The sequence below is a fragment of the Lingula anatina genome, chromosome 2, assembly GCF_051362555.1.
Source record: "Lingula anatina isolate TDL-2025a chromosome 2, LinAna3.0, whole genome shotgun sequence".
Taxonomy (NCBI): domain Eukaryota; kingdom Metazoa; phylum Brachiopoda; class Lingulata; order Lingulida; family Lingulidae; genus Lingula; species Lingula anatina.
Genome location: NC_141768.1, coordinates 22,071,259 through 22,092,780, shown reverse-complemented (window position 1 = coordinate 22,092,780; position 21,522 = coordinate 22,071,259). Strand labels below are relative to the sequence as shown.

General features: G+C 36.4%; 3 protein-coding genes across 8 annotated transcripts; all 3 read right to left on the bottom strand.

Moving 5' to 3' along the window:
• Position 1: 1 nt before the first annotated feature.
• Positions 2 to 3,316, bottom strand: LOC106172431 (haloacid dehalogenase-like hydrolase domain-containing protein 2). Its single transcript, XM_013553141.2, has 8 exons — positions 3,203 to 3,316; positions 2,892 to 3,079; positions 2,048 to 2,256; positions 1,721 to 1,805; positions 1,381 to 1,463; positions 893 to 1,026; positions 602 to 665; positions 2 to 348 (listed from the first exon to the last, which is right to left on the bottom strand). The coding sequence occupies exons 2-8, from the start codon at positions 3,056 to 3,058 to the stop codon at positions 245 to 247; spliced, it is 846 nt and encodes a 281-aa protein (XP_013408595.2). The 5' UTR covers positions 3,059 to 3,079; positions 3,203 to 3,316; the 3' UTR covers positions 2 to 244.
• A 467-nt stretch (positions 3,317 to 3,783) lies between these two features.
• On the bottom strand, positions 3,784 to 7,241 carry LOC106172428 (uncharacterized). Of its 2 annotated transcripts, none has more exons than XM_087004049.1 (7): positions 6,977 to 7,241; positions 6,724 to 6,816; positions 6,162 to 6,350; positions 5,750 to 5,956; positions 5,234 to 5,299; positions 4,655 to 4,782; positions 3,784 to 4,477 (listed from the first exon to the last, which is right to left on the bottom strand). In XM_087004049.1, exons 1-7 carry the CDS (start codon positions 7,017 to 7,019, stop codon positions 4,322 to 4,324), a joined length of 882 nt encoding a protein of 293 aa, XP_086860175.1. In that variant the 5' UTR covers positions 7,020 to 7,241; the 3' UTR covers positions 3,784 to 4,321. The 2 variants fall into 2 exon arrangements, with proteins under 2 accessions (XP_086860175.1, XP_013408592.2); XM_013553138.2 differs by having other exon boundaries at positions 5,750 to 5,962; positions 6,977 to 7,225.
• A 1,057-nt stretch (positions 7,242 to 8,298) lies between these two features.
• LOC106172420 (uncharacterized) lies at positions 8,299 to 21,362 on the bottom strand. Of its 5 annotated transcripts, none has more exons than XM_087006070.1 (16): positions 19,671 to 21,362; positions 18,855 to 19,115; positions 18,371 to 18,586; positions 17,974 to 18,189; positions 17,579 to 17,788; positions 12,861 to 12,959; positions 12,562 to 12,744; positions 12,183 to 12,380; positions 11,737 to 11,949; positions 11,383 to 11,580; positions 10,951 to 11,157; positions 10,456 to 10,653; positions 10,063 to 10,275; positions 9,553 to 9,750; positions 9,167 to 9,379; positions 8,299 to 8,938 (listed from the first exon to the last, which is right to left on the bottom strand). In XM_087006070.1, the coding sequence occupies exons 1-16, from the start codon at positions 19,717 to 19,719 to the stop codon at positions 8,835 to 8,837; spliced, it is 2,976 nt and encodes a 991-aa protein (XP_086862196.1). In that variant the 5' UTR covers positions 19,720 to 21,362; the 3' UTR covers positions 8,299 to 8,834. The 5 variants fall into 5 exon arrangements, with proteins under 5 accessions (XP_086862196.1, XP_086862197.1, XP_086862198.1 ...); XM_087006071.1 differs by having other exon boundaries at positions 9,553 to 9,747; XM_087006072.1 differs by having other exon boundaries at positions 10,456 to 10,650.
• Between the last annotated feature and the right edge of the window lie 160 nt (positions 21,363 to 21,522).

Sequence of the window (21,522 nt, the reverse complement as noted above, 5' to 3'; positions counted from 1 at the left end):
GTTTGAATCTTGTATACTTAATTTTATTTCTATGCAGACACTGTAAAAAAAGAAGAGTTACAATTTGCAGTCTGACCTTTTAAAATGTTTTAAAATGACCTGGCATGCCATACTGTAACCACACTAAAAAAGGAGGAATACAGCTTGTAATATATAAATTAGGTTTGTATCCTGATTTTTGATGTAATCTATACTATAAGCCTTTTAACGCGTTAAATTGGTTAACCCCTCTGTTTTCTCTTTGTCACAAGTATTTGTTTATCAACAGTTCTGTGGCTGCTGGGAAGTCAAAACATGTGGCAAGTGGTGCAGGGCTAATCTTTTCTTCATCCCCTTCACGATATTTACCTGCAGGAAGAATGCCATTTTAACATTAGTTCGAATAAAAGCTAAAAGAAAATAAAAACAATACAAAAAAAAAACAATAGTTACACTTACTAATGCTTACAAGAAACCTGCTTGCATAATTTTGTTTTTAGTTAAAATTTTCAACCAAACTGATAAAAACACAAATCTGTTGGAACAAATATGAGTCAAAAGAAGTATTTTTTTAAACCAGTAACAAGTCTGTCAGACCAAATTAAGTTCCACAATGACCTACCAGTCTTGACCAGAATACCATGCAAACCTGCAGCTTGAGCGCCCCCTACATCATCTCGGACATCCTACAATACAGCACAGCAGTAAATATAAACAAATTTAATCATAAATAATATAAATTATAAATAGTCATAAATGCATAAATATGATGCATGAACAAATGAAATGGTTGTGCATCCTACTTTATGAAAGGAGCATGGAGTAGGTAATATCCTGTCATGTTTGCTCAGTATGTTATTTTTCAGCACAAACAATTTGTCCAAATAACAATCAGATGAGAAAAAGTGCATACATCTCCAATCATGACGGCATTCTGTGGAGAACACTTCAAATCCCTAAGGGCTTCCAGGAAAAAAGTTTTTTCTGGTTTTCCGACTACTTCAGCTTTTACACCGGATGCATACTCCAGTGCTTCCACAAAGCCCCCTAGAAAAAAAACTGACATTATGGGGAACTTAATTCTAAAAGATTTAGTTTTATGGTAACTTTGTTTTATTCCTCTAAAACTTAAAATTTCAAAGACAGGTCACATACTTAGCACAGATTCCAGAATAACTGCAATAACTGTTGTTTTGGTGGTTAAGTAGAATTTACTATATTTCTTGGAGTTGTTTACAAGATTTATTGTGAAATACAGATGTCACACGAAAAGTTTTTATCCCTTTAAATATATTAAAAACTTCAGCACAACTGTGTTGCTATATTTAGTAGAGATATTTTGTTTAATGATCACTAGCAGAACTGTGCTAAAGGAAAAGTTACAAAAGGGAAAAAGCTCACCTGGACCCAGTGCCAACCCATCTTTCTTTTTATAATACCTTGCTTTGTGGATGGCAATTAGTGAAGCACCTTCAATAAGCAAACTGCAGGACAGAAGGTTAACAAAAAGACTACAGGATTGATATATTTTTTCCTTTTCTTTCTTTTTTCATATATGCTTTGGAAAATACATGCCACTTAATGTTTTGGGTGCAAGGTGTGTAGATATTCTAGACCTAAATTATACTCCCATTCAATTTACCAAGTTAATCAATTATCTCTCCTCTTTTACTTTAAGTTTCTAACTAACACATAAACTAAATCCTCATTTTTTATCTACTTGTATAAAAAGTTCACCTACTTGAAAGCTTTATTTAAAGGTTCATAGTTAAAATATGATGGAGCAAGGCCAACAACCACAGCATTAGGGTCTTCTACTCCAATACCTACAAAAAAGTTCTACATGTACATCATGTCTATTCTGTTGAATAAATGATTCCATTCTACATTTTAAACTTTTCTTTTCAATTCAAAATAAAGAAAACACTTGTATAATACTTTACTTATGGCACTCTGGTATTCAAAACCTTCCATTCTTTACCATATTTTGATTACTTCAAATAAAACAAGAAATTTGCCAAACATGGGACATGTAGGGTAAAAAATCCCAGTCATACCCACATTTTACCTTCAAAATCTTCCTTGGCTTCATCTTCCAAAAAGCACAATGGCCTGACCTTTCTGGCCTCCACTAAATTTCTAGCAGCTGTTAGGGAAGTGAAGATCTCTTCTGGCTGTATGGCAAACCCCAGCTGCGTTAATCTGTTGTGCAGTAACCGCTTTGGCTCTTTAGTCGTGTTTGTGACATATCTGACTTTCACACCACTGCTCTTCAACCTTCAAAAATATAAATAAATAAATAAATAAATAAACAGACAAACAAACAAACAAACAAATAAATAAATAAATAAATAAATAAATAAATAAATAAATAAATAAATAAATAAATAAATAAAGCATGTAAATGGTGGATTACCAGTGATAATCAATACACTTATTTCAAGTTAAAACTGCAAAATAAATGTGTATAAGACAAGCAACTAATTTAATAATTAAATCTGCATGTCACAACTTACTGTGCATGTATCTTATGTCAAATGACATTTTATGCAACAAAATGGATAACAAAATGGCACTACAAGGTTTGATGCAATATATTTTTAATTTTGTTTCATTTTTGTGTGTATGAACTTCACCTGGCATGTTGGTGACATGCAAACATTTTTCCATTATTGTGTGCAAACATATAATTCTGTTAAAAAAAATTAAATGCAATGCCAATAGTTCCATTATTTAAAAAAAATGCTTTCCAAAATACCAATAAGCAAGCTTAAGTCCAACATTTGAATTATTCATACTTTGCAGCATGCTACTACTATGATAAAATTTATGGACGAAATACAAGTACTGAGGCAAAACTGTTCATCTCGTTACAAATATTTTGGCAATACAATGTACTGTAACTGACACACCTTTTTAATGCATCCACAGCGTTAGGAATCGCGGCATCTTCTATGTGAAGCGTTCCACTAAGATCTATAAGCACGGCCTCCACTTTAGGCACAGTTGTCATTTTTCTAAAACAGCAGACGACGACACCATCCAAGCTTCTTAATGGGAATCTTCTCAATGTTTGCATGTGCGCATTGTAGTGTGGAGACTAAACTCGATTAAAAAAGCAAAATGATAAAAAAGTTGAAAACAAGAAAATTGAGTTTATCAAGAGTTAGCCTACAAATGAAAATTTGGCAACTGTCAGTCCAACAAGACTCTGGCCACTCACGTTTTCAGTGGTAGTTGTTTACACGGGCTTTCGCAAAAGAAGCTTTTGTTTTCGCAGGAGGCTGACATGTTGCTTCTCGCGATATCTCGCGGGTTATTACCTCCTCCAAGGGTATTTTTTCACCCCTGTTTGTCTGTTTGTTTGTTTGTCTGTCTGTCATCAACATAACTCAAAAAGTTATGGGCCGATTTTAATGAAAATTAAAACTGTCAGAAGTGGGCCAAGGAAGAGATGATTAGCTTTTGGTGGTGATCCGGATCAATAATCAATCAATAATCAATAATAATAAAAAATCGCTGCCTTGGCGGAGGTCTGCGCTCTCGGAGTGCTTTTCTAGTTTTTTATGATTTCACAGAACGAAAGCACGTGGAATCAGATCCTGAATCATGTTCGATGACAGGCAGTTTAATCCATAAACATTATTTGCCACTGATCTTGATAAGATGATAGAAAAACAAAAAAAATCAAAAAAAAATATGTATAAGTTGGGTGAGCATTAATTATGCTTTGTACTGAAAACTCTTCTTTGTATTTGTAAAGGCGTAATTGTGTTATTACATGTAACAAGGAAGTGCGGTCAGTACAGTGTCTATTCCTTTTATTTTATTGAAAGTTCTTGTCCATAGTATTTTAATACAATTTAAAAATAGGCCTATTAACAGTATAAAGGAAGTATCTGGTATTTGCATAACATATATGTAGTAATTACAAGTGCCTGTTATAGTACTTACATGTGCATTGGTATTCGTTTTCTGTAAATTTGTTGCAAGACTAAAATGTTTTATTCAAATTATGTTATAACTTCTACATCATCCTCACTCTTCTTTTTATCGGTTTTATTTCGTCTTTTTTACATTTTGTAGGCCTAATTTCTCTGTGTCAATCTCCCGCTCGAGCATCGTAACAACAATAATCTTCAACTAACTAAACCAGGTAAGAGTTAATTGAAGATTGAAAATTGTATTTAAAAAGCATAAGAACTGATCATTACGTCCTCAATCTTGTTGGAGGACTATAAAAGTTGTTTTTAGGCATAAAGTCGCCATAGGCGCAGGTGAATATAGGCATAATTAAAAGTTTCAGTAAAAAAGAAAAAATCATAACACATTTTAAACTTTCCTAGTCTGAGGGTCTGATCAATTTGAACAGTCTCCGCATCCGCACTAATGTAATCTTTGTTTCTGTCACGGGTCCTGGACTCCAGGTTAACCTTCCCGGGGCCAGACCAACTTCGGCTATACAGCTTTCCACACAGGACAGCGCTTCCTTGCCGAGCTGAAATGAAAGGGCAAAAATAACGTTTTAACATTAGTCATTCATGTCTTTCCTTTGTTTTTTATTAGAATGAGAATCGTCAGAAAGGACGCACGCTAAGAAACGGCGCGCTTTTAAATTCTTGGTGTTGTGCATTGGTATTCTTTTAAAATATGAACGATAACCACCGTAACTTACCTCTATGACGTAACAATGAAAGTCGTACTTGCACTTGCGGAATATGTTCCATATGTGAAAAACATTAGTCTTCAGACACGACGCCACGCACTTAATGAATTTCAAATCCACCTTTTTAATACCCGCAACTGCAAGCAAAGAACATCGATGTTTCTTTTATAGTCTACATCATATTATGACAACGTTTTTTTTTTCAGTTCACATAACAAACACGGAAGGAAGATGGACCCATTGGGTATTTTTGTTACTCGTGAAAGCCACTTTTTATTTCTCGAAATGTGTGAAACGTTCATATTATTCAGCGTGATCCGTGAAGCACCCCATTCCCGGGACTAGTGAATGCAGCTTTTTATTCCTCGCCCTTCGTCAAATGAAGTCACTATACTCGGTGATTCTCAATGAGATATGAATAAAGTTTAAAATACTAAGATTTGATTGTTTTATTTCCCGTGAATTGTGACCCCCCCCCCCCCAATGGAACCCCTACAGGAAAGATTACTCATGTCTCATCTGTTTTATTAGTGAATCGCGCATTCAAATAATACCATAGGTCTACAGGCTCTGACCAGCCAAACCTACCAAGATCAATAATATCTTCCCGCTGTGCCTCAACTTTTGGACCTAAAGTTTCATCGTCAGGGCGCCCTGTTTAAAGAAGAATTAAATAAAAATAAAAATGAAATAAGATTTGTTGAACAAACTATTAGGCCTACAATAGCACAAAAAGTCGCATGACTGAAACACTTGCAGAACAACAGAAAACTGCAAAAATAGTATTACTACTGGTACAAATGTAGCACGCTTTTATAGTTTACTTGTTATTTATTTTATTTTATTAAAAATTTTAAGACGGATTGCGATAACTGTCCCTTTCATTTAAATAATAATGGAAGTGAAAATGAAATCGTCAATGTAAATTCATGATCATGATCTAAGCTACTGTCTTAACATTTTATTTATATTGTAGGTAATCAGGCACAGATGTACTCATTTTTAAGTCCATACATCCTGTTAGGTACTGTTCTTATTTAGTCTATATAATAAACTCTTTAATATAAACCTTTTGTTAACACAAGAGTGCAATTTATTCCTCACCAGAATAAAAGCCAAGCGAATCATTTGGTTCGTCATTCTCTACACCTCTATTGCACTCAGATAAACAATCTCTGACTATTCCACCAATCTTCTGGGCCCAACAGCTGATGTTTTCTCTGCATTCACCCCATATGATGAAGATCTCAGGTAATGATTTGCCGAGGCATTGAAACATACAGGGAAGGAAACTGTTTTCATTGTTAAGTACTGTCTCTGAAACATGTGAGCGTGCGATATTTTACACATCTCAACTGACTTAATGATCTCTTTCTTTATACACTTTTTTTAAAGAAAAAGAAAAAATGGCACGTCCATACCAGTAATTTTTCGTCTTTAATTTTACTTTTGGTAAAACGGATAATCGGCTAAAAATTAAACAAATTGAAAAAGGGGCAATAATATCGTATCTCACCGAGTTTTAATTCTTGTACTTCAGACATGTCTCTCTTTGACAAACATAAGAAAATGACTTTGCTCAAGTGATTTTCCAAACACTTCAAGTCTCTTCCGCATAGTTCTGCTGCTTTCTCGATTTCATTTTCCGAATTACCAAGACACGCAATAAGAAAAGATGAGTCACCTAAACGGCGGTTGTCTTTATCTATGTAAAATAAAACATCAAAAGAAAATCTTATTACAATTTTTAATGGGCCCAAAGTAAAATAAAACATCAAAAGGAAACTTATAACTTGTCTACCTACTAATTAACAAATCTGCAAAGACTGATACATGGGGGACCAAGGGGGCCGTGAACTGGTAACATGAATAATTTATCCCTTTTTTCAGCAATTATTCTTCTAATGCAGAAGAAAAAACTTTCAAACGACACGAAAAGGAAATAAGAAAAAAAAACAACATTACTTTGCGCAAGAAATGAGTACCTTTTTGAGATAATTTCTAAGTACTTCTTATTTTTAAATCAACCGCTTGCCTCCATTCTTTTAAAAAAGGACACTCTGCTGTTTATCTTTTACCTTGAAGATTATCCATTTGTTGCTGCCGTGGGCCTCTTTGATGCTCCCAATGATTTGTATGCATGGGAAGTAGCGGCGAGCAAATGCAGAAATCTGAAGAAAACCGTGGATTGTTACAGATTATGTAAAACATTAATGGGAATAAAAAGGCATTAACCATACAGCCAATTTGAACTTTTTAAAAGGCTGATTATCTTTGTCAACGTGTTACTAAATAAAATGTTTTCGCCTGCTCTAAGAGATAAGGATATACCTGTAAAGTGCAAAACTAAAACTGCTGAAGCCCAATGCATCATACTGCCTCTAAAATTTGTTCTGATCGCGTTAATGGCAGTCTGGTAAGTTTAAGGCGAAGAAGACCCTAGGCACTGCTTCGACGTTGCACGAGCTTATAAAGGTCTATGCCCCTCCAACAGAGTGATGCCCTGTCATCCGCTCGTGATCTGCTGTCACTTTCCAATCACACAATCAAATGACTTAAGAAGAACAAAATTTGTTCCATTTTAGACCAACTTTACGTCCTCTTTCTCTTTCATAATACAGCGTCATATGTATGACAGGAGAAAAAAGGAAAAAAGGGGGCCGGATGGTGTACCCAACGACCAACTTTTAAGCTCTGAAGCGCACAGCTCATTTATATCCTAATCAAAGTTCCGTGATACTACCATCCACATCGATTATAGCCTGTCTGTTAACATAGTCACCGTAAAGTGGAGAAATATTTCAATCATTTGATACATTACGGAATAAATGTTTTTAATGACCATGTTCCATTTAAGTTGTTAATATGAAATATTTTACCGTTCACTGTAGAACTTTGTGATTGTATGTAGCCCAGGACAAGCTAGTAACCAGGGCGCTATTATACAGCTTTGATGAAACCGGACCCTGGATGTTTAAGGGAGAGAGGCAAGTCTGTTTTTGATCTCGGTTACCATTTAGTAGAGCAGTGCTATATTAATAAGTATTGGCGATGTTTACCATTCAGCAGGTGAGCATGAATGTAAAATCGTTCTCGTTACATTTAAATGATGTTGCGTTTAACAATAGTCGAGTTTACTTCATTCAGTTTTCACTGGTAGTAGTGATTTATATGCGATACCGGGAAACTAAGCTTGCTTTAAATGTATTTTTATTAATTCCTTTCGCTTATATTTTTAGTTTTGGCTTATGACTCATTATCTTAATTCATTTTGCAGTTAATACTGAATTAATGGATGCAAATGCATTCTATATTGATTCACTTCATGCATGTTTTTTTTCTTTTTAAGACTAAGGAAAAAAGTTGTCAGTTTTATCAAGAGTCTTAACACAAAACCGACATGTGACATGTTTGTTCATTGCACTAGCAGATGAAATTGGATGCTGTGACTTTTCAAAATTTTAATATTATTTAAAAATAAAGGAACTAAAGATATAGCACGATAGTCTTGTCTTGCACTCGGTAACAGCGAGAACCGCGGGTGAATGTGGCCGTCTTTGTCCGTAGGCGTCCTCTTAACAGGAAAACAACAGTGCTATACGAAAGGAAATAGAAAATGAAATTTAAAATATGTATTTTAAATATCACAAATGTCGATTTCCAAATCCTTTTTATTTACTTGTACAAGGCGTGTGTACTTGGTTATTACGTTAATATCGAGTCCGTGTGTTCAGTGATATCAGATCTCTAGATAAAGGAGATAACGTATTGGATGTACAATCAAGAGAGATAAGATCTTTTTATCAGATAATATATTGGAATCGCCACCAGGCTGACCGGCAGACTGGACGTCATATGACAGTTGCATTGGCATGTCCATGTACACACTTTATACATTGTCTGTATATCAAAATTAAGGTAGTGAGACGATTTGAGCTACAGTTTTAATGCTGTGAACTAAAGTTTAAAAATATCCCCTTAAACCGAAATATCGATAGCATATTTTGTCGCATACTTTATTTTCCTCTTTACTTCACATTTCTAAAGATATATGCATCAGGCGGGAATTAAATCTACATCGTTCATGTAAGAGTCTGTGAATTATGTTAAGAGTCACTGAATTTTCCCATCAATGTCATTCAGGCCGAAATGTACGAGGCTTTACTGCATTGTGATGTCTGTTAGAATTTCAAAGGTTCTGGCGCAGTTTACTCTCAGCATAAGCAGACTTCAACAGCCTTTGTGAGAGAGGGTAGCGCATCATAACAGAATAAGAAGGCAACCTGTTGTTATCTAAAAAGGAAAATAAAATGCGATATAAGTGAATAAATTTCAGAAAATCACTTTCATGGTTGTGGCATGAAAGCACAGTGTGTATTTCTATGATATTAATTCGTCCACAAAATTTAAATACAAACACGTAGTAAAACAAATCTCCGTTTATTAGAATACATTAACATCGCAAGATCAAAATCCATCACTGGTCATACTCGTCGTTTATTTGAATATGATAATGCATACCTCCTGTTTGCTCGGCATAAGGGATACAGCTTCCGATACATTTTACAATAGCTCCGCCAACTTTTCCCAACCAACATTTGGCGTCATGCCCACACGCCTGAACCCAGTCGGCTATCTCTGGGACTATACTTTTTAACAAACACTTTCCCAAACATTCCACAAAAGGAGGGATGGCCTGTTCGTCAACGGTTGCCAATTGCGAAAAGACTTCAGCTAAAATAAACGCATAGGTGTAAGAGAGTTAACTTGGAGTATGCATATTATGCTCAAAAAGAATAATATATCTGTTCAAATTTTATTAAATCCAAAACATCAAATAGATCACTCCATTCAATTTTCCATCAGCATACACAACTTTATTTCCATGAAAAACGGTAGCGTCATACCTTCGGTTTGTTCGGCATATGGAATACAGCTTCCGATACATTTTACAACAGCTCCGCCAACTTTTCCCAACCAACATTTGGCGTCCTGTCCGCACGCCTTCACCCAGTCGCCTATCTCGGGAACGATACTTTGTAGCAAACACTTTCCCAAACATTTCACAATTGGAGGAATGTCTTGTTCTTCCAGAGACACGTCTTCTACAACATTATTAACTCATAGTATCAAAATGTACGGAAATCAATACGTAAATAGAATAAATATGTTAAGTATACGTCTTAAATACTTCTCATGATGTTTGGCGAACCTTGACAATTTCCAAATGAATAAGCCATTTCTCTCGCACAATTTGCAGCTTTGATATCTCAACCGTTTGAGCATATGCTCTGGAGAATGCTTTCATCTTCACATGAAAATAACCCATATATGTAAATGTCGTGTACGTCTTTAGATCTAATAGATAGGTAGAAAGGGTATTTTTTTCAATTGATACATTCTAAATATCTGCAAACCTTCAGTCTGCTTGGCATAAGGGATGCAGCTTCCGATACATTTTACGACAGCTCCGCCAACTTTTCCCAACCAACATTTGGCGTCATGTCCACATGCCTTAACCCAGTCGCCTATCTCGGGAACGATGCTTTGTAGCAAACACTTGCCCAAACATTTCACAATTGGAGGAATGTCTTGTTCGTCGACGGTTGCCAATTTCGAAAAGGCTTCAGCTAAAATAAATGCATAGGTGAAAGAGATTAAACTTGGAGTATGCATATTATGTTCAAAAGGATCAATATATCTGTTCAACTTTTATTAAATCCAAAACATCAAATCATTTCATTCAATTTTCAATCAGCATACACAACTTTATTTCCATGAATTAAAATTGAAAAACGGTAGCGTCATACCTTCGGTTTGTTCGGCATATGGAATACAGCTTCCGATACATTTTACAACAGCTCCGCCAACTTTTCCCAACCAACATTTGGCGTCCTGTCCGCACGCCTTCACCCAGTCGCCTATCTCGGGAACGATACTTTGTAGCAAACACTTTCCCAAACATTTCACAATTGGAGGAATGTCTTGTTCTTCCAGAGTCACGTCTTCTACAACATTATTACAACATAGTATCAAAATGTACGGAAATCAATACGTATACGTCTTAAATACTTCTCATGATGTTTGGACAAATCTTGACGATATGCAAAGGAATAAGCCATTTCTCGCGCACAATTTACAGCATTGATATCTCAACCGTTTGATCATATGCTATGGAGAATGCTTTCATCTTCACATGAAAATAACCCATATATGCATATGTAAATGTCGTGTACGTCTTTAGATCTAATAGATAGGTAGAAAGGGTAATTTTTTCAATTGATACATTCTAAATATCTGCAAACCTTCAGTCTGCTTGGCATAAGGGATGCAGCTTCCGATACATTTTACGACAGCTCCGCCAACTTTTCCCAACCAACATTTGGCATCCTGCCCACAAGCCTTGACCCAGTCGCCTATCTCGGGAACGATACTTTGTAGCAAACACTTTCCCAAACATTTCACAATTGGAGGTATGTCTTGCTCGTCGACGGTTGCCAATTTCGAGAAGGCTTAAACCACAAGAAAAGATGTATGAAATTGTAGTTTGGGTTAGCACGTAATTTTCAAATGGACTATTATGTTTGTCAAAAACTTTACTGAAATATAAATATCATTTTAAAATCAAATTGTAAATTGATAGTTAAACTTAAACATATATCCATTTTTATTAATTGGCGAAAAAAAAAAGGAAAAGAAAAAGAGAAAAAAAAAAAAGAAAGACGACTATTACAAACCTTCTGTTTGCTCGGCGTAAGGGATACAGCTTCCAATACATTTTACAACAGCTCCGCCAACTTTTCCCAGCCAACACTTAGCGTCATGACCACATGCCTTAACCCAGTCGCCTATCTCTGGAACTATACTTTTCAACAAGCACTTCCCCATACATTCCACAAAGGGAGGGATGGCTTGGTCTTCGACGGACACAAATTCTAAAAGTAATAAGCCAAGAACTTTAAATATTGATGCCACTGTAAATATCACAATGTTTAAACTTGTACACTGATAGCTACATTCCAACATATACCTATTTTATTAAATGAAAAAAAAAAAAAAAAAAAAAAAAAAAACAGACGACTGTTTCAAACCTTCGGTTTGCTCGGCATAAGGGATACAGCTTCCAATACATTTTACGACAGCTCCGCCAACTTTTCCCAACCAACATTTGGCATCCTGCCCACAAGCCTTGACCCAGTCGCCTATCTCAGGAACGATACTTTGTAGCAAACACTTTCCCAAACATTTCACAAAGGGAGGGATGGCTTGCTCTTCAACGGTTGCCAATTTCGAAAAGACTTCAGCTAAAATAAAAGATGTATAGAACTGAAGCATGCCGTTAGCATGTAATTTCCAAAAGGACAATTATGTTTGTTACAATTTTTCTGAAATATCAATGTCATTGTTGATATCATTCATGTTCCAAATTGTAAATTGATAGCTAAACTACAACAAATATCCATTTGATATATCCAATGGCCTAGAAAGAAAGAACAGGAAAGATAGAGAAAAATAAAGACAGATAACTGTTTCACACCTTCGGTTTGCTCGGCATAAGGGATACAGCTTCCGATGCATTTTACGACAGCTCCACCAACTTTTCCCAACCAACATTTGGCGTCCTGGCCACACGCCTTAACCCAGTCGGCTATTTCTGGGACTATACTTTTTAACAGACACTTCCCCAAACATTCCACAAAGGGAGGGATGGCTTCATCTGCGACGAACACAGGTTCTAAAATAAGAAAAAACTTTTCCTGCTAGATATACACTTATCCAAACCATTAATCGTTTCAACATGCTAACCATGAGGGAATGGGTGGGGTTGTTAATCCATACGCACAATGATTAACTGCAAAGGGGCACTTTACAATGGAACCAAATGGACTCGGCTTCTCACAGAATAAATAACTCACCTTCAGACATATCTAAAGAAGAAGTGGCAAGGCATTCTCCTACACATTTCAAAGCAGCTCCGCCAACTTTTTCCAGCCAACATTTTGCGTCTTTTCCACATTCCTTGACCCAACCTTCGACCTCTGTAACACTTTTTCCCAAGCATTTTGCCATACATATCACGAACGATGAGGCGCCTTGGTCTAGAGAAAATGAATTTTGAATGAGCAGAAAGTGTTAAAATTGTAAGGAACTTTTCAAAATAATGTTTTATTGTGTGTCTAACTAGATTAATACAGATTAAGCTGTAGGATTTTACCTTGATTGGCATGAGATTGAAATTCGCTGGCCATGTCAAGAAAAGGGTTGTATTCAATTGGACTTTGGTCCATCTTTGGCATGTCCCCCAACGCAGCTCCTGGAAAGCGTAAATCGTAACTTATCATTATTTGCTATTTTTGGTGTTTCCTTTTGTCTCAAGATTGTTTGAGGATAGGAAAAATGATTGATTACAGATGTTTTAAACATGTTTCATTATAGTAAATGCCTTTTATAAAAGGTGCAAACCGTAAATTATTATTGATTAGAAATACTTGCTTTTGATTAACATTGCGGATATTAAAAAAAAAACACCAACTCCCACAAACGATAACAAGTTTTGATAATCTGTGAAAGAAAAAAACTGTACTTTTGCCAATTGAAAATTAACTGCCTCACCATGAGCCCCAATAAAAAGCGCCACCGAGCACAGAACTAATAGCATCGTCATCACTGGTTTCTCACTTCAAATGGTTGAGAGACCGAACCTAAAACTGACGCTAATAGATTTACTAGCAACTCTTTATACACAATAGCCGCGCTGTCACGTCACGCGACAACTGATACAAAGCATTATTTTGGGATGAATTTACGCAATTATTCTCATCTGGAGTGAGGCAATGGGGAACGTGCTATTGTCATGAGACTGACCTTTGAATCTGCGTGACATGTGCGGCCATATTAATTAACGGCAGGGTATGGCGTTGTAAGCGCAGACATTGTTTTTATCTTATAGTTAATTTTCACGGAACTATGAAAAATGATTTGCATTAATAAATACGCACCAATCATTGTAGTAATTACTAATACGTTGCTACGTAAGATGTTCGCGCTTTAATGGTCCTCACGAACCCCCCCCCCACCCCCACCCCGGCATGCATTTCACCCTTGTGACAATCCAGAGCAATAATTGCGGTTAATTTGATAACGAATGGAAACTAAGCTTAGATACCGTTGATACCAGCTAGAGAATGATCAAACAGAGGGCACATGAGTGCGATTTATGGAGGGAGAGGAGGGGTGGCATAGATGTTTGACAAATGAGAGACAACTATAACACCTAGAAGTTATGGATGTTCTCAGGCATTCAGAGCAAACTTTATTATGAACGTATAAAAAAAAGAAAATAAGTAAAAGAAAACAAGCACAAGAAATAGGTAAATTTTTAGCTTGATGTTGAAAGCCATTGGGTGCCGATGAAAGGGCACCTCTATTATAGATATAATAATACATCGCTCGTAAAAGCAATAGTTTATTTTTACTCTCTACATAGAGATGAGACAAAAATATGTGTATCTTTAGCACTGTGAACGTGCACACACACACACACACACACACACATTCTACCTAGTTGTTTGGAAACATCGTTAAGTTGAATAATTATAAATCACCATGTGAGCTAAGGTAATTCATTTTACTAATTTTATTGATACATAATACACTTGACATTCGTAACTTTTTGAAATTTTTTCAAGGAAATGAAATAAAACAGAGTGAGAAAGTTTGAGCAAGTCTTGACAATAAAGTGAAGGTTTCATACGATACTGATGGTGAGCAACCAAGAATTTTTTTCTAACTGTAGCCTACATGCCGTACGGTTAAAATAAAATCCTTTAGGCCCCTATTTCACACAGACCACGAACCCCACGAATCGCCAGGAATTGACAAATTTCAGGATTCGTGAGATTTTGCCAATTTTCTGGTCTAATTCGACACGCTCTACGATTCAGTTACGATACAGGTGCGATAGTGTTACGAATATTCGTGGGATTCGGTTGGAATCGCACGAATATTGTCCAGAAATTCACTACGATTTTTTGGAATCGGGAGTTCGTGGCCAAAACTTTGAACAGCTCAAAATTTTTGCCACGAATTCCCGATTGATCAAGAATTGCAATAACTGACCACGATTATATACGAATCTGCTAAGAACTTCACGAACTGATTACGAATCCTGAAATTTTCAATTCCTGGCGATTCCTGGGATTCGTGGTCTGTGTGAAATAGGGGCATCAAAGTTTTTGCCACCAATTCTTGTTGGTCAAGAAGTGCAAGAACTGACTACGAATAGATACGAATCTGTTAAGAACTTCACGAACTGATTACGATTCAACCACGAATCGTGAAATTTGTCAATTCATGGCCATTCGTGGGATTTGTGGTCTGTGTGAAATAGGGGCTTTACTGTTAATTATCAAGACTTGCTCAAACTGTGTAACTTCATCTCCATACAAATGGATTGACAATTTAAGATATTCTTGACATAATTATATTTAAACAGTATATAAGAAGGCATAGGCCTACGTTATGATGGACAAAACAGATCGAGATTGTATTTCTTCAAACAATTCTTCACGGAGATTATTAATAAAAAGTACATAGATTATCACAAATGAGTCTTTACAATATGTTTTAACATAATCATAATAGGCAGACTACTACGTTAATTTTGAAATATTTTCTTATGTCATTGTCAATCGCAAGTAAATTCATCTGGAATCAATCAATAAATATTCCGTGTTTCTATCATTTTTTTCCACATCATTCATTTCTATTATTGGCTCATTTCAATAGTGTGTTGGACACCCTTCTTTCACAAAATTACTTGTGTATCCTGTGGTCTCTTCCTCAATAAAATACTTTAGTATATGCGTGTGTCAATAACACAGGCACCAGTTCGCTTCATTTCATCAACTGTGCTTTTCACCTGGGCCCAACTACTGTACAAATCTTCTACCTTCTCCCTGAGTGTTATAATTCAGTACCTGTGGGAAAAGTAATCAAATATTAAAGCTTAAAGCTTTATACTACTTTTAAGTTTTGATCACCACTGTTATATAATATATACAAAATCAAAACTCAGGTTTCGGCTAACAACGAATGTTAATCAAATATAGCAAAATAAAAAAATACGTGCGCAGATTACATCTGGTACAACTAAGACTTAGAGTTCATTTCCACAGGCACCATCGGTCTACGTAGATCGATCCAACTCTGCGGTGACTCAGCTTAACTGATAAACCGCTCCTCCTGATTACAGAGAAGCTGGTGATTATACAAGTACGTTGGAAACAAGAGGTGGCGTCATTCAGCTCTGATTGCACTCAGTGGATCAATCTACGTAGAGTGAAGGTGCTGTGGGAATGAGCACTTATTTCAGAGGCCATAGTAGGACGGCCATACCTCCAATCTCCAAGATGTGATGCTCCGTGTAGGCGCTGTGAGCGTGCACTTTGGAACACATTTGAGAGCTGCGATTCCCACTTTCTTTACCCAGCATTTGACGTTCTTCTTGCACTCTTCAATCCAACGCTCAATATCCACCACAGACTTTCCCAGACATCTGGCCAAACAAGACACCACGTGATTGTCAACGTGGTCTGAAATTGAAAGTTTATAATTATTTGGAGTGCTTATGTCATATTGACCCAGATGATTGAAAGATTGAAAAATCAATACATTTTAAGTTACATATGAAGTCAAATCTTTGCAAAAATTCGACCAATTGCCATCATTTGGTTTTTCAAATAGCAAAACATAAAGAAATACCAAAGGGTATCGTGTCGTAGTTCCCCCCAAAAATGATATTTGAACTTCTTTTTACCCACGGTCGTTTCGCCAGCCCTCATTCAAATATTAATGCTATTGCGCAAGCAGCAGTTATGCGTTATACATTACTAAATCATTTGCGAATGGTGAGACGGATACATATAGGTCAAGTATACGGCCAGAAATATGAAAAATGTTCAGTTGTAAAGCTTTGTGTGTGTGTGTGTGTGTGTGTGTGTGTGTGTGTGTGATCGAGTGATTCATTTGGTTTCATTCTTTGGCATGTCGACTTTATTTAAGTCGTGTAAGAAACTAGTAGAAGTGGTTAATTACAGAGAACTAGAATCATTGCTAGGCCCAGTTGCCTGCCATTTACACTAACCTTTATTCTTTGGTGTGTCGGAAAATACAATTTGGACTGCGTCACTTTCCAGTGATACGCACTCAGGTACGCACTTCAGAGCTGCAAAGCCCACTTTTTTCAGCCAGCATTGGACGTCTGTTCCACATTCCTCCAACCACCGCTCTACGTCAGCCACAGACTTGCCCAAACACTTGGCAAGGCAATCGGCAAAGTGATTGCCAACTTCAACTTTTTTAAAAAAAGAAAACGAAACCCCCAACTGATATGGATAAAAAGCCCAGATATAGAACATGTTCTCGTTATAACTTATAATCTTAACTTTATGGTTTTGAAAAAAAAAAACGGTGACACGAAGGTCCATGAGGCAAGGTATTTGGATATTTTGCACATGCCACGGTTATAAATAAATGAATAGTATATTCATATGATTTGACATTAACTACGTGCTGTAAATGTAAATTGTTTCTAAAGGGAATTTGTCTTGTACCTTGGCGATTTGCCTTGTCTCATACAACAAAATTTTTATATACAAGATGTCAGTGACCCTCTTTCTTGAAACATCATCAATACTTTTTCTGAAATTTGAAAGCACCTAGTAGATGGAAATACTAAGCACCAAATGAACGAAATCACGCAGTTCTTATTCCTCGCTTTTGTATTCTGGCGCATACATATATACAGCATTTGCATTTGAAAATTTCCTAACACTAACACGAAAAAAATATATAAAAGGCAGAATACAAGTCCCAAAAGTACTTACATATTGAGACCATGAATAAAGCATGCTTAAACATCTTTATATCTACCTTTTTGTTGGCTGCTATCATCAGTTGTGGTGAGATCAGCGTAAACTTCCAGTGATACGCACTCAGGTACGCACTTCAGAGCTGCAAAGCCTACTTTTTTCAGCCAGCATTGGACGTCTGTTCCACATTCCTCCAACCACTGTTCTACGTCAGCCACAGACTTGCCCAAACACTTGGCAAGGCAATCGGCAAAGTGATTGCCAACTTCAACTTTTTAAAAAAAAGAAAACGAAACCCCCAACTGATATGGATAAAATGTCTAGATTTAGAACATGTTCTCGTTATAACTTACAACTTTAAATTTATGGTTTTGATACAAAATATGGTGACGTGTAGGCCCACGGTTAGTCTAGTTTCAGAGAAGAAGAACCACTGTTAGCTTAAGTTGCACTAACCTTTATTTTCCGGTGTGTTGGCGACTACATTCTGGACTGCGTCACCTTCCAGTGACACGCACTTAGGTACGCACTTAAGAGCAGCAAAGCCCACTTTTTTCACCCAGCATTTGACGTTCTCCCCGCATTCTCCAATCCAGCGTTCAATATCCGCCACAGACCTGCCCAAACACTTGGCAAGACAAATGGCAAAGTTATTGCCAACTTCGTCTTTTTCTAAAAGAAAACGAAACCTCCAACTCATGCTGATAAAATGTCTAGATATAGAACATGTTCTCGTTATAACTTTAAATTTATGGTTTTGATACAAAATATGGTGACATGTAAGCCCACGGTTAGTCTAGTTTCAGAGAAGAAGAACCACTGTAAGGTTAAGTTGCTTGACTTATGCACTTACCTTTATTTTCCGGTGTGTTGGCGACTACATTCTGGACTGCGTCACCTTCCAGTGACACGCACTTAGGTACGCACTTAAGAGCAGCAAAGCCCACTTTTTTCACCCAGCATTTGACGTTCTCCCCGCATTCTCCAATCCAGCGTTCAATATCCGCCACAGACCTGCCCAAACACTTGGCAAGACAAATGGCAAAGTTATTGCCAACTTTGTCTTTTTCTGAAAAGAAAACGAAAACCCCACTCAAATGGATTAAATGTCCAGATATAGAACATAGAACTGTTTATTTCGATGATATAGTTAAACAAACACATTCATTTGCGAATCCTTTTCCATGTTTTTCTGCAACATGCTAACTAAATATATTTTTGCAGTGCGAACAAAATAATAATAATAACCAAACGCGCACGCACGCACACACACACACACACACACACCAAACTTAAATACCTCATATTCTTTTTTTTTTTCAGTTATCAAATCTTACCTCTGACTGTTGCGATATCATCGACACGCTTCACGTCTATTCCCACAGAGAGACAACGTGGGACACATTTGATTGCCTCAATACCCACTTTCTCCAACCAGCATTTTACGTCGGTCCCACATTCCGCAACCCACTCTTCAATCTCAGCCACAGAATGGCCTAGGCATTTGGCCATGCAGTTTACGAACTCATTGTTGACGCTACTCGTCTGTTGGACGTCTACTTGGGTAAATTTCAACACGCCTCCTGCACATTCAACACCTGAAAATATATATTTTTAAACGAATACATCCCCGAATCTAACAATAAGCACCACTGAAATTTATTTAGGTGCTATCACGGAAAAGCTCCAAAATCACTTCAAAGTGCATTATTATCACGATACAACTTAACAAGAAAAATGACCTCTACTATACACTGTACTATAAACCAGATCTTAATTCCTAATGTCGACTAGTAACACAACAGACTTGGCAAAAATACACAATACAGGAGAAATAATAATAATAATATAGAACAGTCTTAAACCCTTTTTTTTGTATAATAAAAAATAAAAAAGTAAAAAGGATTATTTTATATTAAAAAGTAATGTTTATAGTATTTTAAGTAAAGAAAAAATTACTGGCAATGTCAACGTAAGATGATTTCTAAAGACCAACCAATTAACAAATTGTTTGAATGATATTATTTATGCAACATGCTAACCTAATTACTCGGAAGTTTTTTTTTTCATTATTTTGAATAAAAAATCTTTTCAAAAATTCAAAACTATATAGTTTTTCCTTTACAGGTAAAACCTTAATCATCCTTGCTCACCTTTACAGCAGACAACCACTGCGACTGCCACGAGTATGATCTTCAACATGGCTGGTATTGCTGTATAAAAAGCTATTTAGTATCGCCAGAGATCGTCTAAAGATGCCTCCAATCTAAGCTAGCTATTGCGAGTGACAAGGAACACTGCGGCTCAGACATTAAATAGGGAAGTCTAGATAGCATGTGATTTCAAACCACAGATGAATCATGTGCTATATTGACTAATATTCACTTCCTGCCCTAGTAGAATATTCAAGTTTCGGTTTTGTTTTCGCCTTTTCCGCACATAGTAAAAACTTTTTGTCGTGAAGCTCTAATAACCCAGTACCTGGACGGGGGGTTGGGGTTGGGGGACTCGCTAAAGAGGTTCACAAGAGACTAGATAGCAATGTTATTTAAAGTGAACCATTTCAATAACATCAATAAACCATTATCCCATTTTTTTGCTTTGTTTTTGTCTATACATTCTTCTTTCTTCCTTTCATTTAGTTGTTAATTTTTCTATCTATCTATGTATCAATTATTTATTCATTAATCTAATGCAGCTGATCTAATTTTTTTTTAGTTACTTACCTTTAGAAAATGACAAAACCACGGACGCGTGTTATATATAAATGTCAATTCCAAGAATTGGATTAAAAACAGTAAAGCGGAAGTTAATGGTCTATGTAGTTATTTATTTCAATTTACAGGACCATGAACTTGTAATTATGGGGACACGATTAGGTGGAACATCAACTGACGTTTGCCAAAACGTGCCTTTAAAAATACCTAATTGAAGACATCAATTATAATTGTTACCGGTTGAAAGACTTATTTTTCCTCCGCATTTTGCAAGTCATACAAGTTAACAGAGCACAGCACTTCTGAGAAAATAACTGACAAAGATGAATTTCTGATATGACAGTGGTTACACTTTGACATAAAAAGAAGCTGCAGCACTGTGGGTGCAATAATTTATGTACGACTATGGTTTTTTATTCTTTCAGTATGTTACTTGTAATTTATACTTTAATAAGTTACACTATATAGGGACTATGGTTTTTTTATTCTTTCAGTATGTTACTTGTAATTTATACTTTAATAAGTTACACTATATAGGGCACTTACAGAACAGATGCTCCGCAGGCTAACTTATCTGACCGTCCCCACTAAAAAGCAAGCCGGTTATGATGCCCCTTAAATATGATCTACTTTTTAACCTTACAGATCATGCAGCATTTTGACTTGTTTCTCTTAGAGATTAAGTGATAAGGGGAAATATTTGAGAAAGATGGAGACATGCTTATGCCCAGGCTCGTTTTGGCGAAGGGTCATATACCGGTATGTGCATAAATTGACCTTTAAAAGAGGATAGGGAAAAACAGGCGGTAAAACACTGTTCAAAATGAAAGGGAAACAAGTGCATAAAGGAGAGAACATAACTTGAACAATACTTGACTCCCGGAAGTTGCGTAAAGCTAATATATTCGTGAATCAGCATGCTCCCTTGTTCTTTCCATCCTTTGCAATAGTCTGGGACTCAGCATTTGTCAAAGTTTAATACATTTTATCACCCAAACTTGTGGTCGCCTATCTCACATTCAAAAATCACTGTCTGCTCCATCAGTTATCTTGTTTCTCTCTTTCCCTTCCTAATCTCCTTCCCTGTTCTATATCATTTTCTGCATACAGCACTTGTCTATCAAGGCTCGACGTCACGTCCACGTGGTGCATATTACGAGAGTCATTCTCACATTTAGGGACTTTAACTGCGTCTATCCGCTAGTTCCTCCTCGATGTTGATTCTTGCTGTCTGAGTGGATGAGACATCGTTTCACTTTGATGATAAGGACGAAAATGAAACTTCGTA

Coding starts and splice junctions, on each gene's coding strand:
- LOC106172428 (XM_013553138.2), bottom strand. CDS start 7,019: ATGATGCATTGGGCTTCAGCAGTTTTAGTTTTGCACTTTACAG. Junction 6,351..6,723: donor ACAAATGGATAATCTTCAAG/GTAAAAGATAAA, acceptor TATTTTACATAG/ATAAAGACAACCGCCGTTTA. Junction 5,300..5,749: donor TTCGCTTGGCTTTTATTCTG/GTGAGGAATAAA, acceptor TTCTTTAAACAG/GGCGCCCTGACGATGAAACT.
- LOC106172420 (XM_087006070.1), bottom strand. CDS start 19,719: ATGTTGAAGATCATACTCGTGGCAGTCGCAGTGGTTGTCTGCTGTAAA. Junction 11,950..12,182: donor TTATGCCGAGCAAACCGAAG/GTGTGAAACAGT, acceptor CTTTTATTTTAG/CTGAAGTCTTTTCGAAATTG. Junction 9,751..10,062: donor TTATGCCAAGCAGACTGAAG/GTTTGCAGATAT, acceptor ATAATGTTGTAG/AAGACGTGTCTCTGGAAGAA.
- LOC106172431 (XM_013553141.2), bottom strand. CDS start 3,058: ATGCAAACATTGAGAAGATTCCCATTAAGAAGCTTGGATGGTGTCGTC. Junction 1,806..2,047: donor AGCCAAGGAAGATTTTGAAG/GTAAAATGTGGG, acceptor ACTTTTTTGTAG/GTATTGGAGTAGAAGACCCT. Junction 1,464..1,720: donor CCTTTAAATAAAGCTTTCAA/GTAGGTGAACTT, acceptor TCTGTCCTGCAG/TTTGCTTATTGAAGGTGCTT.